This window comes from Hemiscyllium ocellatum, chromosome 7 (genome assembly GCF_020745735.1).
Source record: "Hemiscyllium ocellatum isolate sHemOce1 chromosome 7, sHemOce1.pat.X.cur, whole genome shotgun sequence".
NCBI classification, from domain to species: Eukaryota; Metazoa; Chordata; class Chondrichthyes; order Orectolobiformes; family Hemiscylliidae; genus Hemiscyllium; species Hemiscyllium ocellatum.
The window spans coordinates 3,756,330-3,775,343 of NC_083407.1; the positions used below are offsets into that span (position 1 = coordinate 3,756,330).

The 19,014-nt window shown below is 49.1% G+C and overlaps 1 protein-coding gene across 6 annotated transcripts in view; it reads right to left on the reverse strand.

The window, feature by feature from the left end:
- The window catches only part of tns1b (tensin 1b), a 592,899-nt gene that overhangs the window by 433,474 nt on the left and 140,411 nt on the right, over positions 1-19,014 (reverse strand). For 5 of the 6 annotated variants that reach the window (XM_060828194.1, XM_060828191.1, XM_060828193.1 and 2 more), the window contains exon 3: positions 7,664-7,701. The exons of the other annotated variant lie outside the window; for it this stretch is intronic. In XM_060828194.1, the coding sequence (XP_060684177.1) occupies positions 7,664-7,701 (38 nt within the window). The remainder of the gene's footprint in view (positions 1-7,663; positions 7,702-19,014) is intronic. 6 annotated transcript variants of the gene reach the window in all.

Below are 19,014 nucleotides of genomic sequence, written 5' to 3' on the forward strand. Positions count from 1 at the left end.
CAGCCTATAATTTCCTGTCTTCTGCCTCCCTCCCTTCTTACACAGAGGCGTTGCATAAGTCACTTTCCAATCATCTAGGACCCTCCCGGACTCCAGTGATTCCTGAAAGATCACCACCAATGCCTCTACAATCTCCTCAGTTCTCTCCTTCAGAACCCTGGGGTATAGTCCATCTGATCCAGGTGATTTATCCACATTCAGACCTTTCAGCTTTCCCAGCACCTTCACCTTAGTAATGGCCACTAGACTCAGCTCTGTCCTCTGAAACTCTTGAAGCTCTGGACATTCTGCTGGTGTCTTCCACCATGAAAACTGATACAAACACAAACTTGATTGAGTTTTTTGAAGAAGTAACAAAGAGGATTGATGAGGGCAGAGCTGTAGATGTGATCTATGTGGACTTCAGTAAGGCGTTCGACAAGGTTCCCCATGGGAGACTGATTAGGAAGGTTAGATCTCACGGAATACAGGGAGAACTAGCCATTTGGTTACAGAACTGGCTCAAAGGTAGAAGACAGAGGGTGGTGGTGGAGGGTTGTTTTTCAGACTGGAGGCCTGTGACCAGTGGAGTGCCACAAGGATCGGAGCTGGGTCCTCTACTTTTTGTCATTTACATAATTGATTTGGATGCAAGCATAAGAGGTACAGTTAGTAAGTTTGCAGATGACACCAAAATTGGAGGTGTAATGGACAGCGAAGAGGGTTACCTCAGATAACAACAGGATCTGGACCAGATGAGCCAATGGTCTGAGAAGTGGCAGATGGAGTTTAATTTAGGGGTGGCACGGTGGCTCAGTGGTTAGCACTGCTGCCTCATGGCACCAGGGATCCAGGTTCGATTCCAGCCTTGGGCGTGTCTGCGTGGGTTTCCTCCGGTTTCCTCCCACAGTCCAAAGATGTGCAGGTCAGGTGAATTGGCCATGATACATTGCTCATAGTGTTAGGTGCATTAGTCAGAGGGGAAGTGGGTCAGCAAAGGGTTAGATACAGAGTAAAGCTCCCTCTACACTGTCCCCACCAAACACTCCCAGGACAGGGACAGCACGGGGTTAGATACAGAGTAAAGCTCCCTCTACACTGTCCCCACCAAACACTCCCAGGACAGGGACAGCACGGGGTTAGGTACAGAGTAAAGCTCCCTCTACACTGTCCCCACCAAACACTCCCAGGACAGGGACAGCACGGGATTAGATACAGAGTAAAGCTCCCTCTACACTGTCCCCACCAAACACTCCCAGGACAGGGACAGCACGGGATTAGATACAGAGTAAAGCTTCCTCTACACTGTCCCCATCAAAAACTCTCAGGACAGGGACTGCACAGGGTTAGATACAGAGAATAGCTCCCTCTACACTGTCCCTATCAAACACTCCCAGGACAGGGACAGCACAGGGTTAGATACAGAGTAAAGCTCCCTCTACATTGTCCCCCATCAAACACTCCCAGGACAAGGACAACATGGGGTTAGATACAGAGTAAAGCTCCCTCTACACTGTCCCCCATCAAACACTTGATGCACTTCATCTCTGTTTTAAATGAGATTTCCCTTACATTTAAACAATGACCCCTAGTTCTAGATTCTCCCACAAGTGGACAACACCAGGTTATTGTCCAACAGGTTTAATTGGAATAAGGTGTTGTGTGATTTTTAATTTTGTACAACATATTCCAACACCAACATCTCCAAATCATTACTCACAAGAGGAACCATCCTTTCCACATCCACCCAGACAGCTCCCCTCAGGGACTTACCTGTTTCACTTCAGTCCCTCCAACTCTTTAACTTCCTGAGGAGACTGGCCCAGTCTGAGCAGCCTTTCCCCAGATGGTGATCCCCTCAGTCCAGGGATTAGTCTGGTAAACCTTCTCTGAACAGCTTCCAACACATTCCCATCGCTCGGTCGGTACAGTGACCTGTGCTGTGCATGGTGCTCCTGTGCAACTGAGGGAAAACCTCCACCCTCATACAGTCCATTCCCCTCGCAATAAACTATCACATTCTTTAATGTGGAAGAGGTGAACTTGTCCATTTTGGAAGGAAGGATAAGAACAACAGCATGGAATTTAAACAGAGAGGGATAGCCGAACGCTGTGGTACAGAAAGATCCGGATGGCCTGCTGCACCAATCACACACGGTGAGTCTGCGGTTACACCAGGTGATTCTGACGGGAAACATGAATGTTGTCATTTGTTGCTCAGGGAATGAAATATAACAGAGGGGGGTTTTCCTGAACCTGCACATACCTCTCAACAAACTCAGTGCAACTAAATCCCAAAGATCAGGTAAAGCCATTCAGCCCCTCAAGCCTGCTTCTCCAGTCAAAGAGGTCATGGTTGATCGGATTGTTTTTCAATTCTTCATGGGACATGGACATCGCTGGCTGGGTCAGCATTTATTCCCTGTCCCTAGTTGCCCCCCTTGAGAAGGTGGGGGTGAGCTGCCTTCTTGAACAGCTGCAGTCCATGTGCTGTGGGTAGACCCACAATGCCCTTAGGGAGGGATTCTGACCCAGTGACACTGAAGGAACGGTGATATATTTCCAATATTTCCATATTTCAGGATGGTGAGGGGCTTGGAGGGGAACTTGAAGATGGCCTCCCGACAACTCTCGACTCCAGATTCTGTTGAACTTAACCTTGAAAATATTGAATAATCCAAGAGTGTGGTGCTGGAAAAGCACAGCAGGTCAGACAGCATCTGAGGAGCAGGAAAATCCACGTTTTGGGCAAAAGCCCTTCATCGTTCCTGCTCCTTAGATGCTGCCTGACCTGCTGTGCTTTTCCAGCACCACACTCTTGACTCTAATTTCCAGCATCTGCAGTCCTCACTTTCATCTATATTCAATAACCCAGCTTTCCCAAACTGATGACTCCTGGGAGAAATAATGTCTTGGACTGTCTCCCAATCTTCTTGAACAAGGAGGGAGATCCTTTCAACATCCACCAAATTTCAATAAGGTCACCTTTCAGTCTTCGAAACCCTAATGCATAAAAGCCTTGCTTTCCTCATCAGGTAAGTCATTGTCAGGGAGGGAGGGCTGCACCAATGGGGATAATTCCTGTTTCAATCTGGTTCAATCAATTACATTTTGGTTCCAGATTCCCTTCTGAAACATCTCAAATTCCTTTACCTCATTTAAGACACATTTTTAAACTATACCCTTGACCAGACCTTTTCTTGTCACTGAAAAATACATCTCTGTATATCGGTTACAATATTCTAATATGACTGCAAAGTTGTCACATGTTTAGTTGCACGAATGATGCTACATAAATGCAACTTATTATGCTGCTGCTATGCTTATTATTTTTAAAGGTGGACTGAAATGAGAAGTGTTTTAGAAATCAAGGATTACTGAGGGCTTACTGTTTGATATTGAAAGCAAGTAACTGGATACTCATTGCAGGCACTGTTTACACAGCTCCTGGTTCAAGCAGCTGTAGGAGAGGGTGCGAAGGAGCTGGGCTCAAGGCTATGTTCAAATAAAGACAAAGGGACAAGTAATGGATTGGTCTGTGGGCGGGTGACCCATTATCAATGACAAAGGGCTACTGCCTGTCAATGGCCACCTGATTGGTTCTCATGATGTGACGATGCCAATGTTGGTCTGAGGTGGACAAGGTCAGGGGTCACACGACACCAGGTTAGAGTCAACGAGGTTTATTTGAAATCACAAGTTTTTAGAGCACTGCTCCATCCTCACCTGTCTGTGCATCTGTGCGTAAGGGTGAGTTGAAAACGGGATAACAGTTTTAATTAATAGCATTATATTCTGATGATTTGTCATTATTTACCCACAGCTGGACTCTCGTTACTCATATTAAATAGTTACTCTTCTGAGAAACCAAAACCTGGTCTGTGCTTTCCATCATCCGAGGCCCGAAAAACTGGATAATCTGAAATTTTTTAACAAAATCTTTCACTTAGATGACAACTCCTGGAGTCGCAGGACTTTATTTCTTGAGTATTAGCCTGGGAACAACATCAGCATTGTCACAAAGGGAGGTTCTGCGATGACAGAACAACGAAGAGAAAAATCCAAAGACTGCAGACGCTGGGAATCAGAAATTGCTGGAAAACCTCAGTATTAGCTCAGCTTTCTCTCCACAGATAGGGGCAAGCCAGCTGAGTTTTTACAGTAACTTCTGACTTTGCTTCAGATTCTGTGAAGATCCAACAGTCAAACTGCACCGGGATAAACACAGAACATAGAACATTACAGCGCAGTACAGGCCCTTCGGCCCTCGATGTTACGCCGCCCTGTCATACTAATCTGAAGCCCATCTAACCTACACTATTCCATGTACATCCATATGCTTGTCCAATGATGACTTAAGTGTATTTAAAGTTGGCGAATCTACTACCGCTGCAGGCAAAGCATTCCATACCCTTACTACTCTCTGAGTAAAGAAACTACCTCTGACATCTGTCCTATATCTATCACCCCTCAGTTTAAAGCTATGCCCCCTTGTGCTCGCCGTCACCATACTTGGAAAAAGGCTCTCCCTGTCCCTATCTAACCCTCTGATTATCTTGTATGTCTCTATTAAGTCACCTCTCAACCTTCTTCTCTCCAACGAAAACAGCCTCAAGTCCCTCAGCTTTTCCCCATAAGACCTTCCCTCCATACCAGGCAACATCCCAGTAAATCTCCTCTGAACCCTTTCCAAAACTTCCACATCCTTCTTATAATGCGGCGACCAGAACTGTACACAATACTCCGAGTGTGGCCGCACCAGAGTTTTGTACAGCTGCAGCATAACCTCATGGTTCCGGAACTCAATCCCTCTATTAATAAAAGCTAAAACACTGTATGCCTTCTTAATAACCCTGTCAGGAGAAAGTGAGGACTGCAGATGCTGGAGATCAGAGCTGACAATGCGTTGCTTATGCCCGAAACGTCGAATTTCCTGTTCCTTGGATGCTGCCTGACCTGCTGCGCTTTTCCAGCAACACATTTTCTGCAGTAATAACCCTGTCAACCTGGGTGGCAACTTTCAGGGATCTATGTACCTGGACACCGAGATCTCTCTGTTCACCTACACTACCAAGAATCTTACCATTAGCCCAATCCTTTGCATTCCGGTTACTCCGACCAAAGTGAATAACCTCACACTTGTCCGCATTAAACTCCATTTGCCACCTCTCAGCCCAGCTCTGCAGCTTATCTATGTCTCTCTGAAACCTACAACATCCTTCGTCACTATCCACAACTCCACTGACCTTAGTGTCATCTGCAAATTTACTAACCTACCCTTCTATGACCTTATCCAGGTCGTTTATAAAAATGACGAACAGCAGTGGACCCAGCACCGACCCTTGCGGTACACCACTAGTAACTGGACACTAGGATGAACATTTCCCATCAACCACCACCCTCTTTCTTCGTTCACCAATTACTGATCCAAACTGCTATATCTCCCACAATCCCATTCCTCCGCATTTTGTATAATAGCCTACTGTGGGGAACCGTATTGAACGCCTTGCTAAATCCATATACACCACATCAACCGGTTTACTCTCATCTACCTGTTTGGTCACCTTCTCAAAGAATCTTCTCAAACATTACACCTCCTCTGACAGTGCAGCACTCCCTCAGTATTGACCCTCTGACAGTGTGGCACTCCCTCAGCACTGACCGTCAGACAGTGCAGCACTCCCTCAGCACTGACCATCAGACAGTGCAGCACTCCCTCAGTACTGACCCTCCGACAGTGCGGCACTCCCTCAGTATTGACCCTCTGACAGTGCAGCACTCCCTCAGCACTGACCATCAGACAGAGCAGCACTCCCTCAGTATTGACCCTCTGACAGTGTGGCAGTCCTTCAGTACTGACCCTCTGATAGTGCAGCACTCCCTCAGCACTGACCGTCAGACAGTGCAGCACTCCCTCAATACTGACCTTCCGACAGTGCGGCACTCCCTCAGTATTGACCCTCCGACAGTGTGGCACTCCCTCAGCACTGACCCTCTGACAGTGTGGCACTGCCTCAGCACTGACCTTCCGACAGTGCGGCACTCCCTCAGTAATGACCCTCCGACAGTGCGGCACTCCCTCAATAGTGACCCTCCGACAGTGCGGCACTCCCTCAGCACTGTCCCTCCAACAGTGCGGCACTCCCTCAGCGCTGACCCTCCGACAGTGCAGTACTCCCTCAGCACTGACTCTCCGACAGTGCAGTGTTCCCTCAGCACTGACCCTCTGACAGTGCGGCACTCCCTCAGCACTGACCCTCTGACAGTGCGGCACTCCCTCAGTACTGGCCCTCTGACAGTGCGGCACTCCCTCAGCACTGACCCTCTGACAGTGCGGCACTCCCTCAGCACTGACCCTCCGACAGTGCGGCACTCCCTCAGCACTGACCCTCCGACAGTGCGGCACTCCCTCAGCACTGACCCTCCGACAGTGCAGTAGCCCTGGCAGTTGGATCAGCTCACATTTCAGTGGGTCCACCCCACTCTAGTTTTGTAAATAATGTATTTCCTCTAAATATCCCGAAGGCATCGATGAACATTTCATGATGTGTCTTCTTTTTATTTAAACCAAATTGTCAGCTCTGCGCTGCTGCGCGGAGTTGGAATCATATTTCCTGAGAAATTGCAGCTCCCCCCGTCCGAGTGAACTCAGTGTCAGCCCCAGGACCCTGTGGTATTTCCCCCCTCCGTCTCCCTGAGACCAATTTCCATGACAACGTTCAGAGCTGTTTCCTGTTTGAAAGTGAACATAGCAACAGGAGTAGGCCATTCTGCCCCTTGAGACTGTGCTGTCATTCAGTGTTCAGATTTTAGGTCTGATATACTCCTCAACTCCCTTCCCCTGCTTTGCCTGGGCTGATCTTCCAAAAATCTATTACTCTCAATCCTAAAAGCTCAAATATTCTAACTGTCCCAGGAACTGTTCCCTTGCTTCTCTCCTGCTTCCTCAATGCTTTGATTCCAATTGCTGGATTCTGTCTGTTAACCTTGATTACCCAAATACGAGGAATTGCTTTCATTCTAATGGCCGTATTAAATCCTTTCATCGTCGTGAGCACCTCAATTAGACAACTCTACAAACCGTCGGAATCCAGGGAAACACAAGCCAAGACTCTACAACCCGGCCTCCTCCATTAACTCCTTCCAACCCAGGATTTGTTTCTGGTGTCTCCGCTGAGGAGACTCCCCAAGGCCAACAACTCCTCCCTGGGGAGCTGGGGCCCAGCTCTCAGCCCTGTTTCTCTCGATGGGAGACCGTCCCCTAGTCAGGACATCACTGCCTGTCTGCGGTATTCCAATCCGCAAGATCTATGCCAACCCTGCAGACCGCCTCAGGATGTTTACTTGACCGCATCCAGTATTTTTTTAACTGACTTTGGAAGTGCAGTAGGAGCACTGACGCTCCAAGGGAGTTCTACAGAACTCTGTCAGGGCCCTTTCAACTCCAAATATTTTTAACGTTATAATTATGATCTGAAGAATGAGTCTGCAGGGTGTCGAACAGATTCTTCCCACCATTCTTCTGACAAGACCCAACCCCAATTAACGTCTCCCACTAGCAAACCCACCACCCCCCCCCCACCAACTCTGCCAACACCCCCTTGATATTCAGTACCCCCTAGCAATAGCCCTCAGTTCCAGCTAAGCAGAAACACGAGTGAGGAATGCAGCAAACAGGTCTTACCTTCTGTTCACATTTCTTGTGACATGTCAGTTTGCAAACTGGAGAGAAAGAATGAGAGGGAAGGTGGGGAGGGTTTAGAGAAAGAGAGAGAGAGAGAGAGAGAGAGACAAAAAGCATTAACTGGGATCCACAAATGTAAGAAATGTTAAGTAACACATAATTGAAGAGACAACACCAGGATGAAGGGCTTTTGACTAACCTCAGTCGTTTCCTGGTTCCATAGAAACTCCATTCCACATACACACACAGAGAAAAATCCTTGTAAAGTCAATGGTTTCTTAAGTTGACTCCCGGAGCGAGAAATTGCTGGCAATTTGCCAGCTCTCTCTGGGACAGGTATGTCAGGGTTAATGATGTGGTTACCCTGACTTAAATAGCAACCCACTCTGTTTAACCCACAACGCAGCCACAGTGAAGGCACTTTCAGAGAATCTTGTAGCCTCAGGCACTGAACGACAGAGAGAGAGAGAGAGAGAGAGACAGAGGGAGAGAGAGAGAGAGGTGCGGGGGGGGGGAGAGAGAGAGAGAGAGGGAGAGAAATGAGTGAGACTGGAATCTGCTCCAGTCCCAGAACCGGATTTCAAGGTGGGAGGAGACAGATTGGGTTGAGGCAGAGCTCCTCTGAGAAAGTTAAACAAAAAGGAAGCAAGTCTGTTCCCACCACATTCCTTTACCTCGGTATTAAAGGTGATCACTACGCCAACTACATTACAACGGATACTGCACCCCAGAGAGGAACCCAGTGATTATGAGGTGCGTTGGGACATCCCGGGGTGGTGAAAGGCAGCACGGTGGCTCAGTGGTTAGCACTGCTGCCTCACAGCACCAGGGACTCAGGTTTGATTCCAGTCTCGGAGTGACTGTCTGTGTGGAGTTTGCACGTTCTCCCCGTGTCTGCGTGGGTTTCCTCCGGGTGCTCCGGTTTCCTCCCACAGTCCAAAGATGTGCAGGTCAGGGTGAATTGGCCATGCTAAATTGCCCGTAGCGTTGAGTAAGGGGTAAATGTAGGGGTATGAGTGGGTTGCGCTTCGGAGGGTCGGTGTGGACTGGTTGGGCCGAAGGGCCTGTTTCCACACTGTAGGGAATCTAATGTAATAAATGCAACTCCTTCCTTTCTCACCTGTGTCCAGCTGGAATATGGGATAACTTTTCACTGACTGTCCCATGATCCTGACCCATTTCTCCCAAACGCCCATTGGAACTTGACCGAGAACAGCTGGACTGAGTGGGGGGGGGGGGATGGGCAGACGGGACGGTTGGAAAGAATGGTGAGGGGGCAGAATGGGGGGATGACAGAGTCGGGGGTTGGGCAGTGCAGGAGTGAGGACAGACTGGGGGAAAAGGAAACACAGCCAACTCCAATCATCCCCTCACCTCAAATCCATAAATGGGGAACCCCCGAACAATCATTAGGAACACCAATAAAATCCCTCCCGCACCCCCAAGAGACTGAGAGTACTGAGGCCAGTTCAGGTTATTTCCCCAGCTGAGGCATTGCATGCTGCAAGGAAGCTCCTCACACACAAAGGAAAGACCTGGATCTCCAAAGCAAGGCTTTGACAACAAACCTCAGAGCCAAGGCCATTCAGAAAACAGAAGAAACAACAGACCATCTGCACACAGCAAGTGACTGGAAACACACATGGATAATGACCAGATTACCGCAGACTCACACAATCAGGGGATGGCTGCAACACAACAGGAGGCCATTTATCTCCTTGTATCCATGCTAGCTCTCGTGAAGAGCAGAACAGAGAGTCCCTCATTTCTGACTTTTACATTCTTTTTATTTAATTATTGCATTTATTCCCTGTCCCTAGTTGCCCCTTGAGAAGGTGGGGGTGAGCTGCCTTCTTGAACCGCTGCAGTCCATGTGCTGTGGGTAGACCCACAATGTCCTTAGGGAGGGAATTCCAGGATTCTGACCCAGTGACACCGAAGGAACGGTGATATATTTCCAAGTCAGGATGGTGAGGGGCTCGGAGGGGAACTTGCAGGGGGTGGTGTTCCCATGTACCTGCTGCCCTTGTCCTTCTAGATGGAAGTGGTCACAGGTTTGGAAGGTGCTGTCTGAGGGTCTTTTACAGTGTGGAAACAGGCCCTTTGGCCCAACAGCTCTATACTGACCCTCTGAAGAGTATCCCACCCAGACCCATTCCCCTACACTATTACTCTACATTTACCCCTGACTAATGCACCTAACTTACACATCCCTGGACATGCCAATTCACCCTAACCTTCACATCTTTGGACTGTGGGAGGAAACTGGAGCACCCAGAGGAAACCCAAGCAAACACAGGAAGAATGTGCAAATTCCACACAGACAGTTGCCCGAGGCCAGAATTGAATCACTGAGCCACCATGCTGTTAATTTCTGCAGTGCTTCTTGTAGCTAGCACACACTGCTGTTACTGAGTGTGGGTGGGGGAGGGAGGGGGTGTTTGTGGGTGTGGGGCCAATCAAGCGGCTGCTTTGTCCTGGATGGTGTTGAGCTTCTTGAGTGTTGTTGGAGCTGCCCCCATCCAGGGCAAGTGGGGAGTATTCCATCACCCTCTGGACTTGGGCCTTGGAGATGGTGGACAGGCTTTGGGGAGTCAGGAGGGGAGTTACCTGCTCAGGCGGAAGATGAGGAGGTGTCCCACCAATTTGTGTTTTGGTTCCTTGTGGCCAAGGATGGTGGTGTCGGAGAGGGAGTGGGAAGGGGAATTAAAGTGGGTGGTGACTGGGAGGTCCGAGCAGCCCCTATGGGCCCGGCTGCGATGCTCGGTGAACCATTCCCTAAGTTAACGTTCGGTCTCCCCGATGTAGAGAAGACCAGATTGGGAGCAGCTGATGCAGTCAACTAGGTTGGAAGACAGGCAGGTGAACCTCTGTCTCACCTGGAAGGACTGTTTGGGGTCTTAGATGGAGGTGAGGGGGGTGGGGTACTGGCAGGTTTTGCATCTTTTCTGGTTGCAGGGGAAGGTACCAGGGGGTTTGGGGGATTGGGTGGGGAGAGTGGTACAAACCAAGGACCGTCAGAGGGAGCAGTCCTTGTGGAAGGCAGAGGGGATGGGGAGGGGAAGATGTTCTTGGTGGTTGCGTCTAGTTGGAGTTGGTGGAAGAGTTTAAGGATGATGTGTCAGATGTGGAGACTGGTGGGGTGGGAGGTGAGGACACCTTATCCTTTGTTCTTCCTTAGATTCTCTTCCTTTTTAAAGAACATGGTTGACCAAACCAGATCCTGAGGGAGATCCCACTTGGACAGTGTTCTCAAAACTGGGATGATAACACCTGACAATCTGTTATTCCAATTTACCAGGGAGATATTTACTCCCAACCAACTAAGACTGCCCTTTCCCTAATGGAGTATATTTGTCCTTTTCTATGCTTGACCTCAACCTTGTGACCACTGTTCCATGAAAGATTTCCTAATGACTGACACTTAAGAACAAAGAACAATCCAGCACAGGAACAGGCCCTTCGGCCCTCCAAGCCTGTACTGACACATTTTGCCCTTCCACACTAAAATTGCCTTCACATACAGGATCCGTATCCCTCCATTCCCTCCCTATTCCTGTATCTGTCCAGGCGCTTGTTGAATGCAGCTGTTGTGTCTGCTTTCACCCCCTCCTCTGGCAGTGCGTTCCAGGCCCTCACCTCCCTTTGTGTGAAAACCTTGTACCGTGCATCTGTTTTAAACAACCCCCCACCTTCCCTCCCGCCCCACCCCGACTCACACCTTGAAGCTGTGTGCCCTAGTAAGTGACCCCTCCACTCTGGGAAAAAGCCTCATACTTTCCACTCTACCAATGCCATTCACAATCTTATAAACTTCTATCAGGATTCAAAATCGATCACTTGATCCATTTGATTCCCCAAAACCAGATCTTTCCTCACTGGACTGGAAACCTTCCCGAATGTACCACAGAAACATCTCTTACCTTTTCCACATCAAGCCCAGGAGATCTCAAACTTTCCACTTCCCTCCTGACTGCGATCCCTGCTCCAAATCCTCCTCCCAACTTGAACCACAATTTCCATATGTTGTGGTTGATTGTCCTGTCCAGTCGGGAGACCAACCATACACTGGGCACTGGGCACATAGGAACACCTCTCCACTTAGCCGTAGGCAACCCTGAGTACCCACTTCCTTCTCATTCTAATTCTGTGGGCGGCACGGTGGCACAGTGGTTAGCACTGCTGCCTCACAGCGCCAGAGACCCGGGTTCAATTCCTGACTCAGGCGACTGACTGTGTGGAGTTTGCACGTTCTCCCCGTGTCTGCGTGGGTTTCCTCCGGGTGCTCCGGTTTACTCCCACAGTCCAAAGATGTGCGGGTCAGGTGAATTGGCCTTGCTAAATTGCCCGTAGTGTTAGGTAAAGGGGTAAATGTAGGGGAATGGGTGGGTTGCGGGTCGGTGTGGACTTGTTGGGCCGAAGGGCCTGATTCCACACTGTAAGTAATCTAATCTAATCTAAATTCTCCGCCCAATGGCCTTCCCTTCCTCTCACATTTTTTTATACAAGCTCAAAACCTTTCACATTTTTACTTTTCCTCAGTTTTCATGAAAGTGGAATGTCAAATCTTCTGTTTCACGTCTGTTCAAAGAGGGTGAACAGGCAAAAACTCAGCAGACCATTGATAATATGGGAAAACATGAGATGATTCATTTTGACAGGACCTGAATATTATATGAATGGAGAACGACTGCAGAGAGCCACACAGCAGAGGGATTTGAGAGTCATTGTCCATGGATCACAAAATCTGGGATCAGCAGGGAAAAAGGGAAGGCAAATAGAATGTTGGCCTCTGTTTCAGAAAGATTGTCAGGTGGAAGTGGTGAGGAACACTGCAAGCTACTGGTCAGAGCCCAGCGGGAATACTCGGAAGGGTTTTGGGGTCCCCTTATCTAAGGAAAGATAGCCTGGCATTGGGGGGCAGCCCAGAGAATGTTTAGATTAGATTAGATTACTTACAGTGTGGAAACAGGCCCTTCGGCCCAACAAGTCCACACCGACCCGCCGAAGCACAACCCACCCGTACCCCTACATTTACCCCTTTACCTAACACTATGGGCAATTTAGCATGGCCAATTCACCTGAATTCATCTTTGGACTGTGGGAGGAAACCGGAGCACCCGGAGGAAACCCACGGAGACACAGGGAGAACGTGCAAACTCCACACAGATAGTCGCCTGAGTCGGGAATTGAACCCGGGTCTCTGGCGCTGTGAGGCAGCAGTGCTAACCACTGTGCCGCCCATAATGTTCACTCAGCTGATCCCGGGGATGGAGGTATGATGAAGGTATGGATACCAGGTTTGGAGGAAGGGTTACTCGATCCAAAATGCTAACTCTGATTTCTCTGCACAGATGTTTCCAGACCTGCTGAGCTTTTCCTGCAATTTCTATTTTTGTCCCAATTATCGTGGGACTGTCTAATGAGGATAGATGGAGTCGGTTGGGCGTGGACTCATTGGTGTGTAGAATAATGAGAGGTGACCTTTTTGAAATACACACGATTCTGAGGGGCATTGAGATGGGAGATGTGGAGAGGTTGTTTCCCCGTGTGAGAGTCTAGGGCCAGAGGGGCATCATCTCAGAGTAAGGGGTCACTCACTGAAGACAGAGATGGGGAGGGATTTCCTCTCTCGGAGGGGAGTGAATCTATGGAATTCTTTCCCACAGAGAGCTGTCGAGGCTGGGACATTCAGGATATTCAAGGCTATGAGAGATGGATGTTTAATCAGGAAGGGAACGGAGGGTTGGGGGGAAGGCAGGAAAGCGGGGTTGAGGATGATCAGATCAGCCACGTTCCCGCTGAATGGTGGAGCAGATTCAATGGGCTGAATGGCCTACTCCTGCTCCTACATCTCATGTTCCTGTGGCCTTACAAACCTGCTTAGCATTCACATCATTTTCTCATGTTATTTCAGAAGCAGATCCCCTCCCTGTTCTTTACACTATTACATTCCCCGTCTGTATTACCATAACTATACAGTCCCTATTAAAGTCCCTGCAAAGCATCTCCCTAAATTTTTCTAATTGGTTTCTGGTCTGTAGAATCTGGCCAGAAAGACACTAACTCTTAATGCTTTCAGGGCAAACAGGAATAACTACAACACAATTAATATCATTCATATCTCAAACCTGGTTAGTTATTGTGAATTCTTGCTTACCAGTTAGTTGTTGATTAGCGGACAGGAGGAAAGACCCTTCACAAAAGATTACTGTCAGTACCTTGGAACACACTGCCTGTGAGATGATGGTTTCTTAAACTACCCAGAGAGAGATTACTCTTTAACTAAGCATATGGTGACGATCATGATCAAAGGACACAGTGCAAAGAACATAAGATATAGCTCAAGTTTGAAGTGTGCAGAAATATTTCAGTTTAAACATTAGTGCACTTCCCAAGGGTGTGAACAGGACATTGCTTGGGGCCAGGGTTGCAGTCAATGGAAAAAGGTTTTTTACTCAAACACATCACAGCAATGGCATTGAACCCACTCAGATGTCCAGCATCTCTCGATGGTCAGCAGGTGGATTGGAGGGAGCAGCCTGCAATTCACTGGAAGGGTCGATCCCAGAGTTAATGAAGGTTTGAGCGTATTGAGGCAGATGTGATCTTACACAGGTGGAAGGTCAACTCAGGAGCACCCTTGGGAAGTGCACTAATGTTAGATCAGCCTCAGACAATCACCTGGGAGAAGGATGGAACGTAGAGTTTGGGAACAACGTTTGGAGTGAGGGACTGAAGACATGGCCTTATCTTTCCGAATAACAAACCGGAAGGAATCTCCGCTGACTCAGTGCCATGTGTGGGATCGGAGTCTGAACCCTCAAACTCTATCCATTTAAATCATTTACTGCTGTTCCATCCTTCCCACCAAAGTGGATACGTTCATTGTCACACTTCAGTCTCCATCTGTCAGGTTTTTTGCCCCTGATTAAACCTGTTTATATCTACAATGCAGGAGCAAATTCCTGCAGACGCCGGAATGCCGAAGATCACAGTGAATCAGGCAGCATCCACAGAGAGAGAGCGAGCTAACGTTTCCAGTGCAGATGACTCTTTCCCTGATGAGGTTTGAAAAGCCCAATGAGCTCTCAGCGGAGCACTGTCAGCCGGAGATTCCCGGTTCCGTTCCTACCATTTACCCCGGACATGGTAGAGAAGGAGACATTGATGCCCGCTCTGTGGGCAGGACCCTGGAGTTCCTGCTGGGTGGGGTGATGCAGAGACAGGACTTCCCCCTCCCCCAGGGCCAGCAGTGAAGGGCACTGTGCCCAGCCCAATCCCAGGTTACACCCTCCTCCCTGGGTCAGTGTGGGCTCAGTGTCTGCAGGAATGCCCAGTGTTGTGGGAATGACCATCCCCACCCTGCCAGGGACAGTGCCACTACCCTCTCTCTGATACCTCACCCTCACTCACTCTCTCTGCTCCTACACCCTCCTCCCACCGAGGCTCATGTTGTACACCCTCCTCCCTCACTATCACCACATCTCCCCTCTCTCACTCTCATCCACCGCCAACCATCGTCACCACTAACTCTGCGTGTCCTCTGCACTGCCCACTCTCCCCCTCGGGGCATATCCCCTTCCCCCATCCCCAGCACCAACACTAACAGCAGTACCACCCACTTCCCTCACCCAGAATCCTCCCCTCCCCCATTCCAGGAGGCAGGAAGGGTCACTGTGGGTGGGTGTGGGGGTGGGGGGGGGGAGCTGGGCTGGCTGGCAGTCAGCTCCTCACCCCCTCACGGGGTGGGGGCACCCTGAGGGACTGTCTATGTCCAACCCCCAGGTGGGGTATCAGAGGTTGCACGTAACTCACTGTGCCAGGAGCCCCTGAGCTCAGGCTCACTAACCCCCCACACCCACCCCAATCCCCACCCCCCCACCCCACCCCACACACACCCCCACCCCCTCACTGGCATCCTTTCTTAAATAAGGAGATTAGTATTGAGCACATTCCTCCAAGTATAACTGAAGCACACTCTCCCTCCTGCTGTCTTCAGTTCCCTTCGCAGTAAACCAGAACATGCCTGATTACTTGCTGCAACTGCAGACTAACCTCCTGTGATTCATGCACTCAGACACCCAGAACCCTCTGCGTCTCCCCCCTCTGCAACTTCTCACTATTTAGATACTGTGATTCCTTATTTGTTATTTACTGTGGAAACGATCATAGAGTCGCTACAGTGCAGATAAAGGCCATTCGGCCCATTGAATCAGGACCAATCCACTGAAGAACACCCAACTCAGATTCACCCTTCCACCCTATATCCATAACCCCACTTTTCCCACAGCCAAATCATCCTAACCTGAATTGAATTGAAAACCTGCCCACCTTTGGACTATGGGACGAAACCGGAGCACCCGGAGGAAACCCACACAGACACGGGGAGAATATGCAAACTCCACACAGACAGTCGCCCGAGGCTGGAATCGAACCTGGGTCCCTAGTGCTGTGAGAGGGCAGTGCTAACCTCTGAGCTACCGTGGCACTCCTGATTTATCACAGAAGAGGCCCATTTGGCCCATCTTGTCCAGTCCTACCCAAAAACACCCAAGTACCCTTTCTAATTCCATCTTCTTACACACGTGCCAGGGCCTTGCAACTTCCAGCTCTGAAGGTGCAGGTACATGTTCAAAGAGTTTTAGGCATTTGGCTCCATCGCCAGCACAGGCAGAAAGTTCCAGACAACCCTTCACCTCCACCTCCACCCCTCCCAACCTCACCCTCCCCCCTACTCCCACCCCCTGCGTAAAAACGTTTTTCCTCACATCTCTCCGAATCCTTCCACCACTTCACCTGAATCCGTGACCCCCTGGTTTTTGAACGCTCTGCCCAGGGAAACACGTTCCTCCTGTCCACTCCATCTCCACCCTCACCATCCTCTATCCCTCAATTATGTCACTCCTTATCCTTCTCTGTTACAGGGAACACTACACCAACCCTCCAATCTCTCCTCGTAGCTCCAATTCTCCAGCCCGGGCAACATTGCAACAAATCTTCTTTGCCTTCTCCCCAGGGTAACTATGTCCTTCCTGTAACATGGTGACTAGAACTGCTCACAACGCTTCAGGTGTGGACCTGTGTCTTATAAAGTTTCATCATGACATCCCTACTTTTATATTCCATACCTCTGCCAATGAAGGGGAGCATTCCAAATGCCTGTGTTACAACCTTACCGTCCTATACTGCTCCCTTTATGGACCTGTGTACTTGCACATCAAGATCTCTCAAGGTTTAATGAATGATTTCATATTTTCCCACATTATTCTGCCTATTTGCCCATCTAACCTACCAGTATTCTTTGCAGCCCCTCTTCTGCGACCCTTGGGTTTGTTCGTGATGTTTCTAAATGCCGCTCACAGACTGCGGCTGGAATAAATGATGGCTGGCTTATTACTGAATATATCCAGCAGCCTGCTCCCATAAGAAATAATCTCCACTTTCAGCACAGCTTTACTAAGGGTCTCCCACTACCCTTAACTCTAAGAGATGAATCCCCCAGTTTTAATAAAAACGCAAAGAACTGCGGATGCTGTAAATCGTAAACAAAAGCAGAAGTTGCTGGAAAAGCTCAGCAGGTCTGGCAGCATCCCCGAAGAGAAATCAGAGCGAATGTTTCGGGTTCAGTTCTGAGCAAGGGTCACCAGACCTGAAATGTTAACTCTGATTTCTCTCCACAGCCGCTGCCAGACCTGCTGAGCTTTTCCAGCAACTTCTGCTTTTGTTTCCCACTGTCCTAATGGTGTTTTACCTGAACGTTTCTCGCTCTGTGTTGTTTAAATAGATGCATGCAGCCTTTAACATGATTTTAATTAATGAATGGTCATCTGCCTTTGTGTTTGAAGATGGATGGGTAGAATGTGAAAGATCTGCCCAGTTGCTGCTGCTTTGGAAACCACCCCACACCCCCTCCCTCGGGCTGTGACCACAGTTTCAGCTCCTTTAGTGTCTTTGAGTTCCCTCCCCATGGAGCCCACAACACTGCTCGATCTGAGCTGAGAGCACATTGCTTTCCCATCGCTTGTGTCCCCACTGAGGATTTGAACTTGATTCACGGAGAGTCTGATGTCTGCTTGTCCTCCAGCTGAACCCTAGGGACTGCTTTGAAAAAAATCATTGGAGTCCCGTGCAGCCTGTAACGATCTTGAGGTGACAAATATCCCTTCGCCAGCGAGATCCCAATGACCCTGCTGCAGCGTTTCTCTCACCAGGTCTGTAATGCTTTCACCGTTAACAATAGATTCTTCATTTTATATTTTCGATTCTTCAATATTCAGCTCTGACTCTCTGCAGGAGCTGGGCCTGTAGCTGCCGAAATATCTTCAGAACTCCACTGAGCGACCATGTTGTAAGAGGCAGCTAAATCTCACAGCTCACCATGTTGTTCATGCAGCAAAACCCAGTCCACACTTTACCTCAGGCTATCCTCAAAACACAGGAAACTACAGTGTGGTCGAGGAAAACAACTTCCAGGTCTGATTAGCAGAGTCGCCTGGAGTTAAAAGATCAAGTTTAGTACCTTGATTTGGAGATGCTGGTATTGGACTGGGGTGTACAAAGTTAAAAACCACACAAGTTATAGTCCAATAGGTTTAATTGGAAGCACACTAGCTTTCACAGCGCTGTTCCTTCATCAGGTTTAACACTTGTTAGCAATGAATTGGAATGAAGGGCATTATTACAGCGACATTGACAAGGACCAGGTGGTAAGTTTCACTCCTTCCTGATCCTGAGAGGCTCTGCTCACAAATCCAAGTGATGTCATCACAGTGGGTGGTGCTTCTGGCACTTCTTAGCATTAACCCTTTCAGGCCCTATCAGACCCAAAATGAATACCATTCCCAAAACCATGTTGACTCTGTCCAAATGCAATATGACACCACCACCCACACTCAGTAACAGCAGTGTGTACCATCCCCTCCCTCCCCCACCCACACTCAGTAGCAGCAGTGTGTACCATCCCCTCCCTCCCCCACCCACACTCAGTAACAGCAGTGTGTACCATCCCCTCCCTCCCCCCACCCACACTCAGTAACAGCAGTGTGTACCATCCCCTCCCTCCCCCACCCACACTCAGTAACAGCAGTGTGTACCATCCCCTCCCTCCCCCACCCACACTCAGTAACAGCAGTGTGCACCATCTACAAGATGCTCTGCAGAAACTCACCAAAGACCCTCAGACAGCACCTTCCAAACCCACAACCACTTTCATCTAGAAGGACAAGGGCAGCAGATCCATGGGAACACCACCCCCTGCAAGTTCCCCTCCGAGCCCCTCACCATCCTGACTTGGAAATATATCGCCGTTCCTTCAGTGTCACTGGGTCAGAATCTTGGAATTCCCTCCC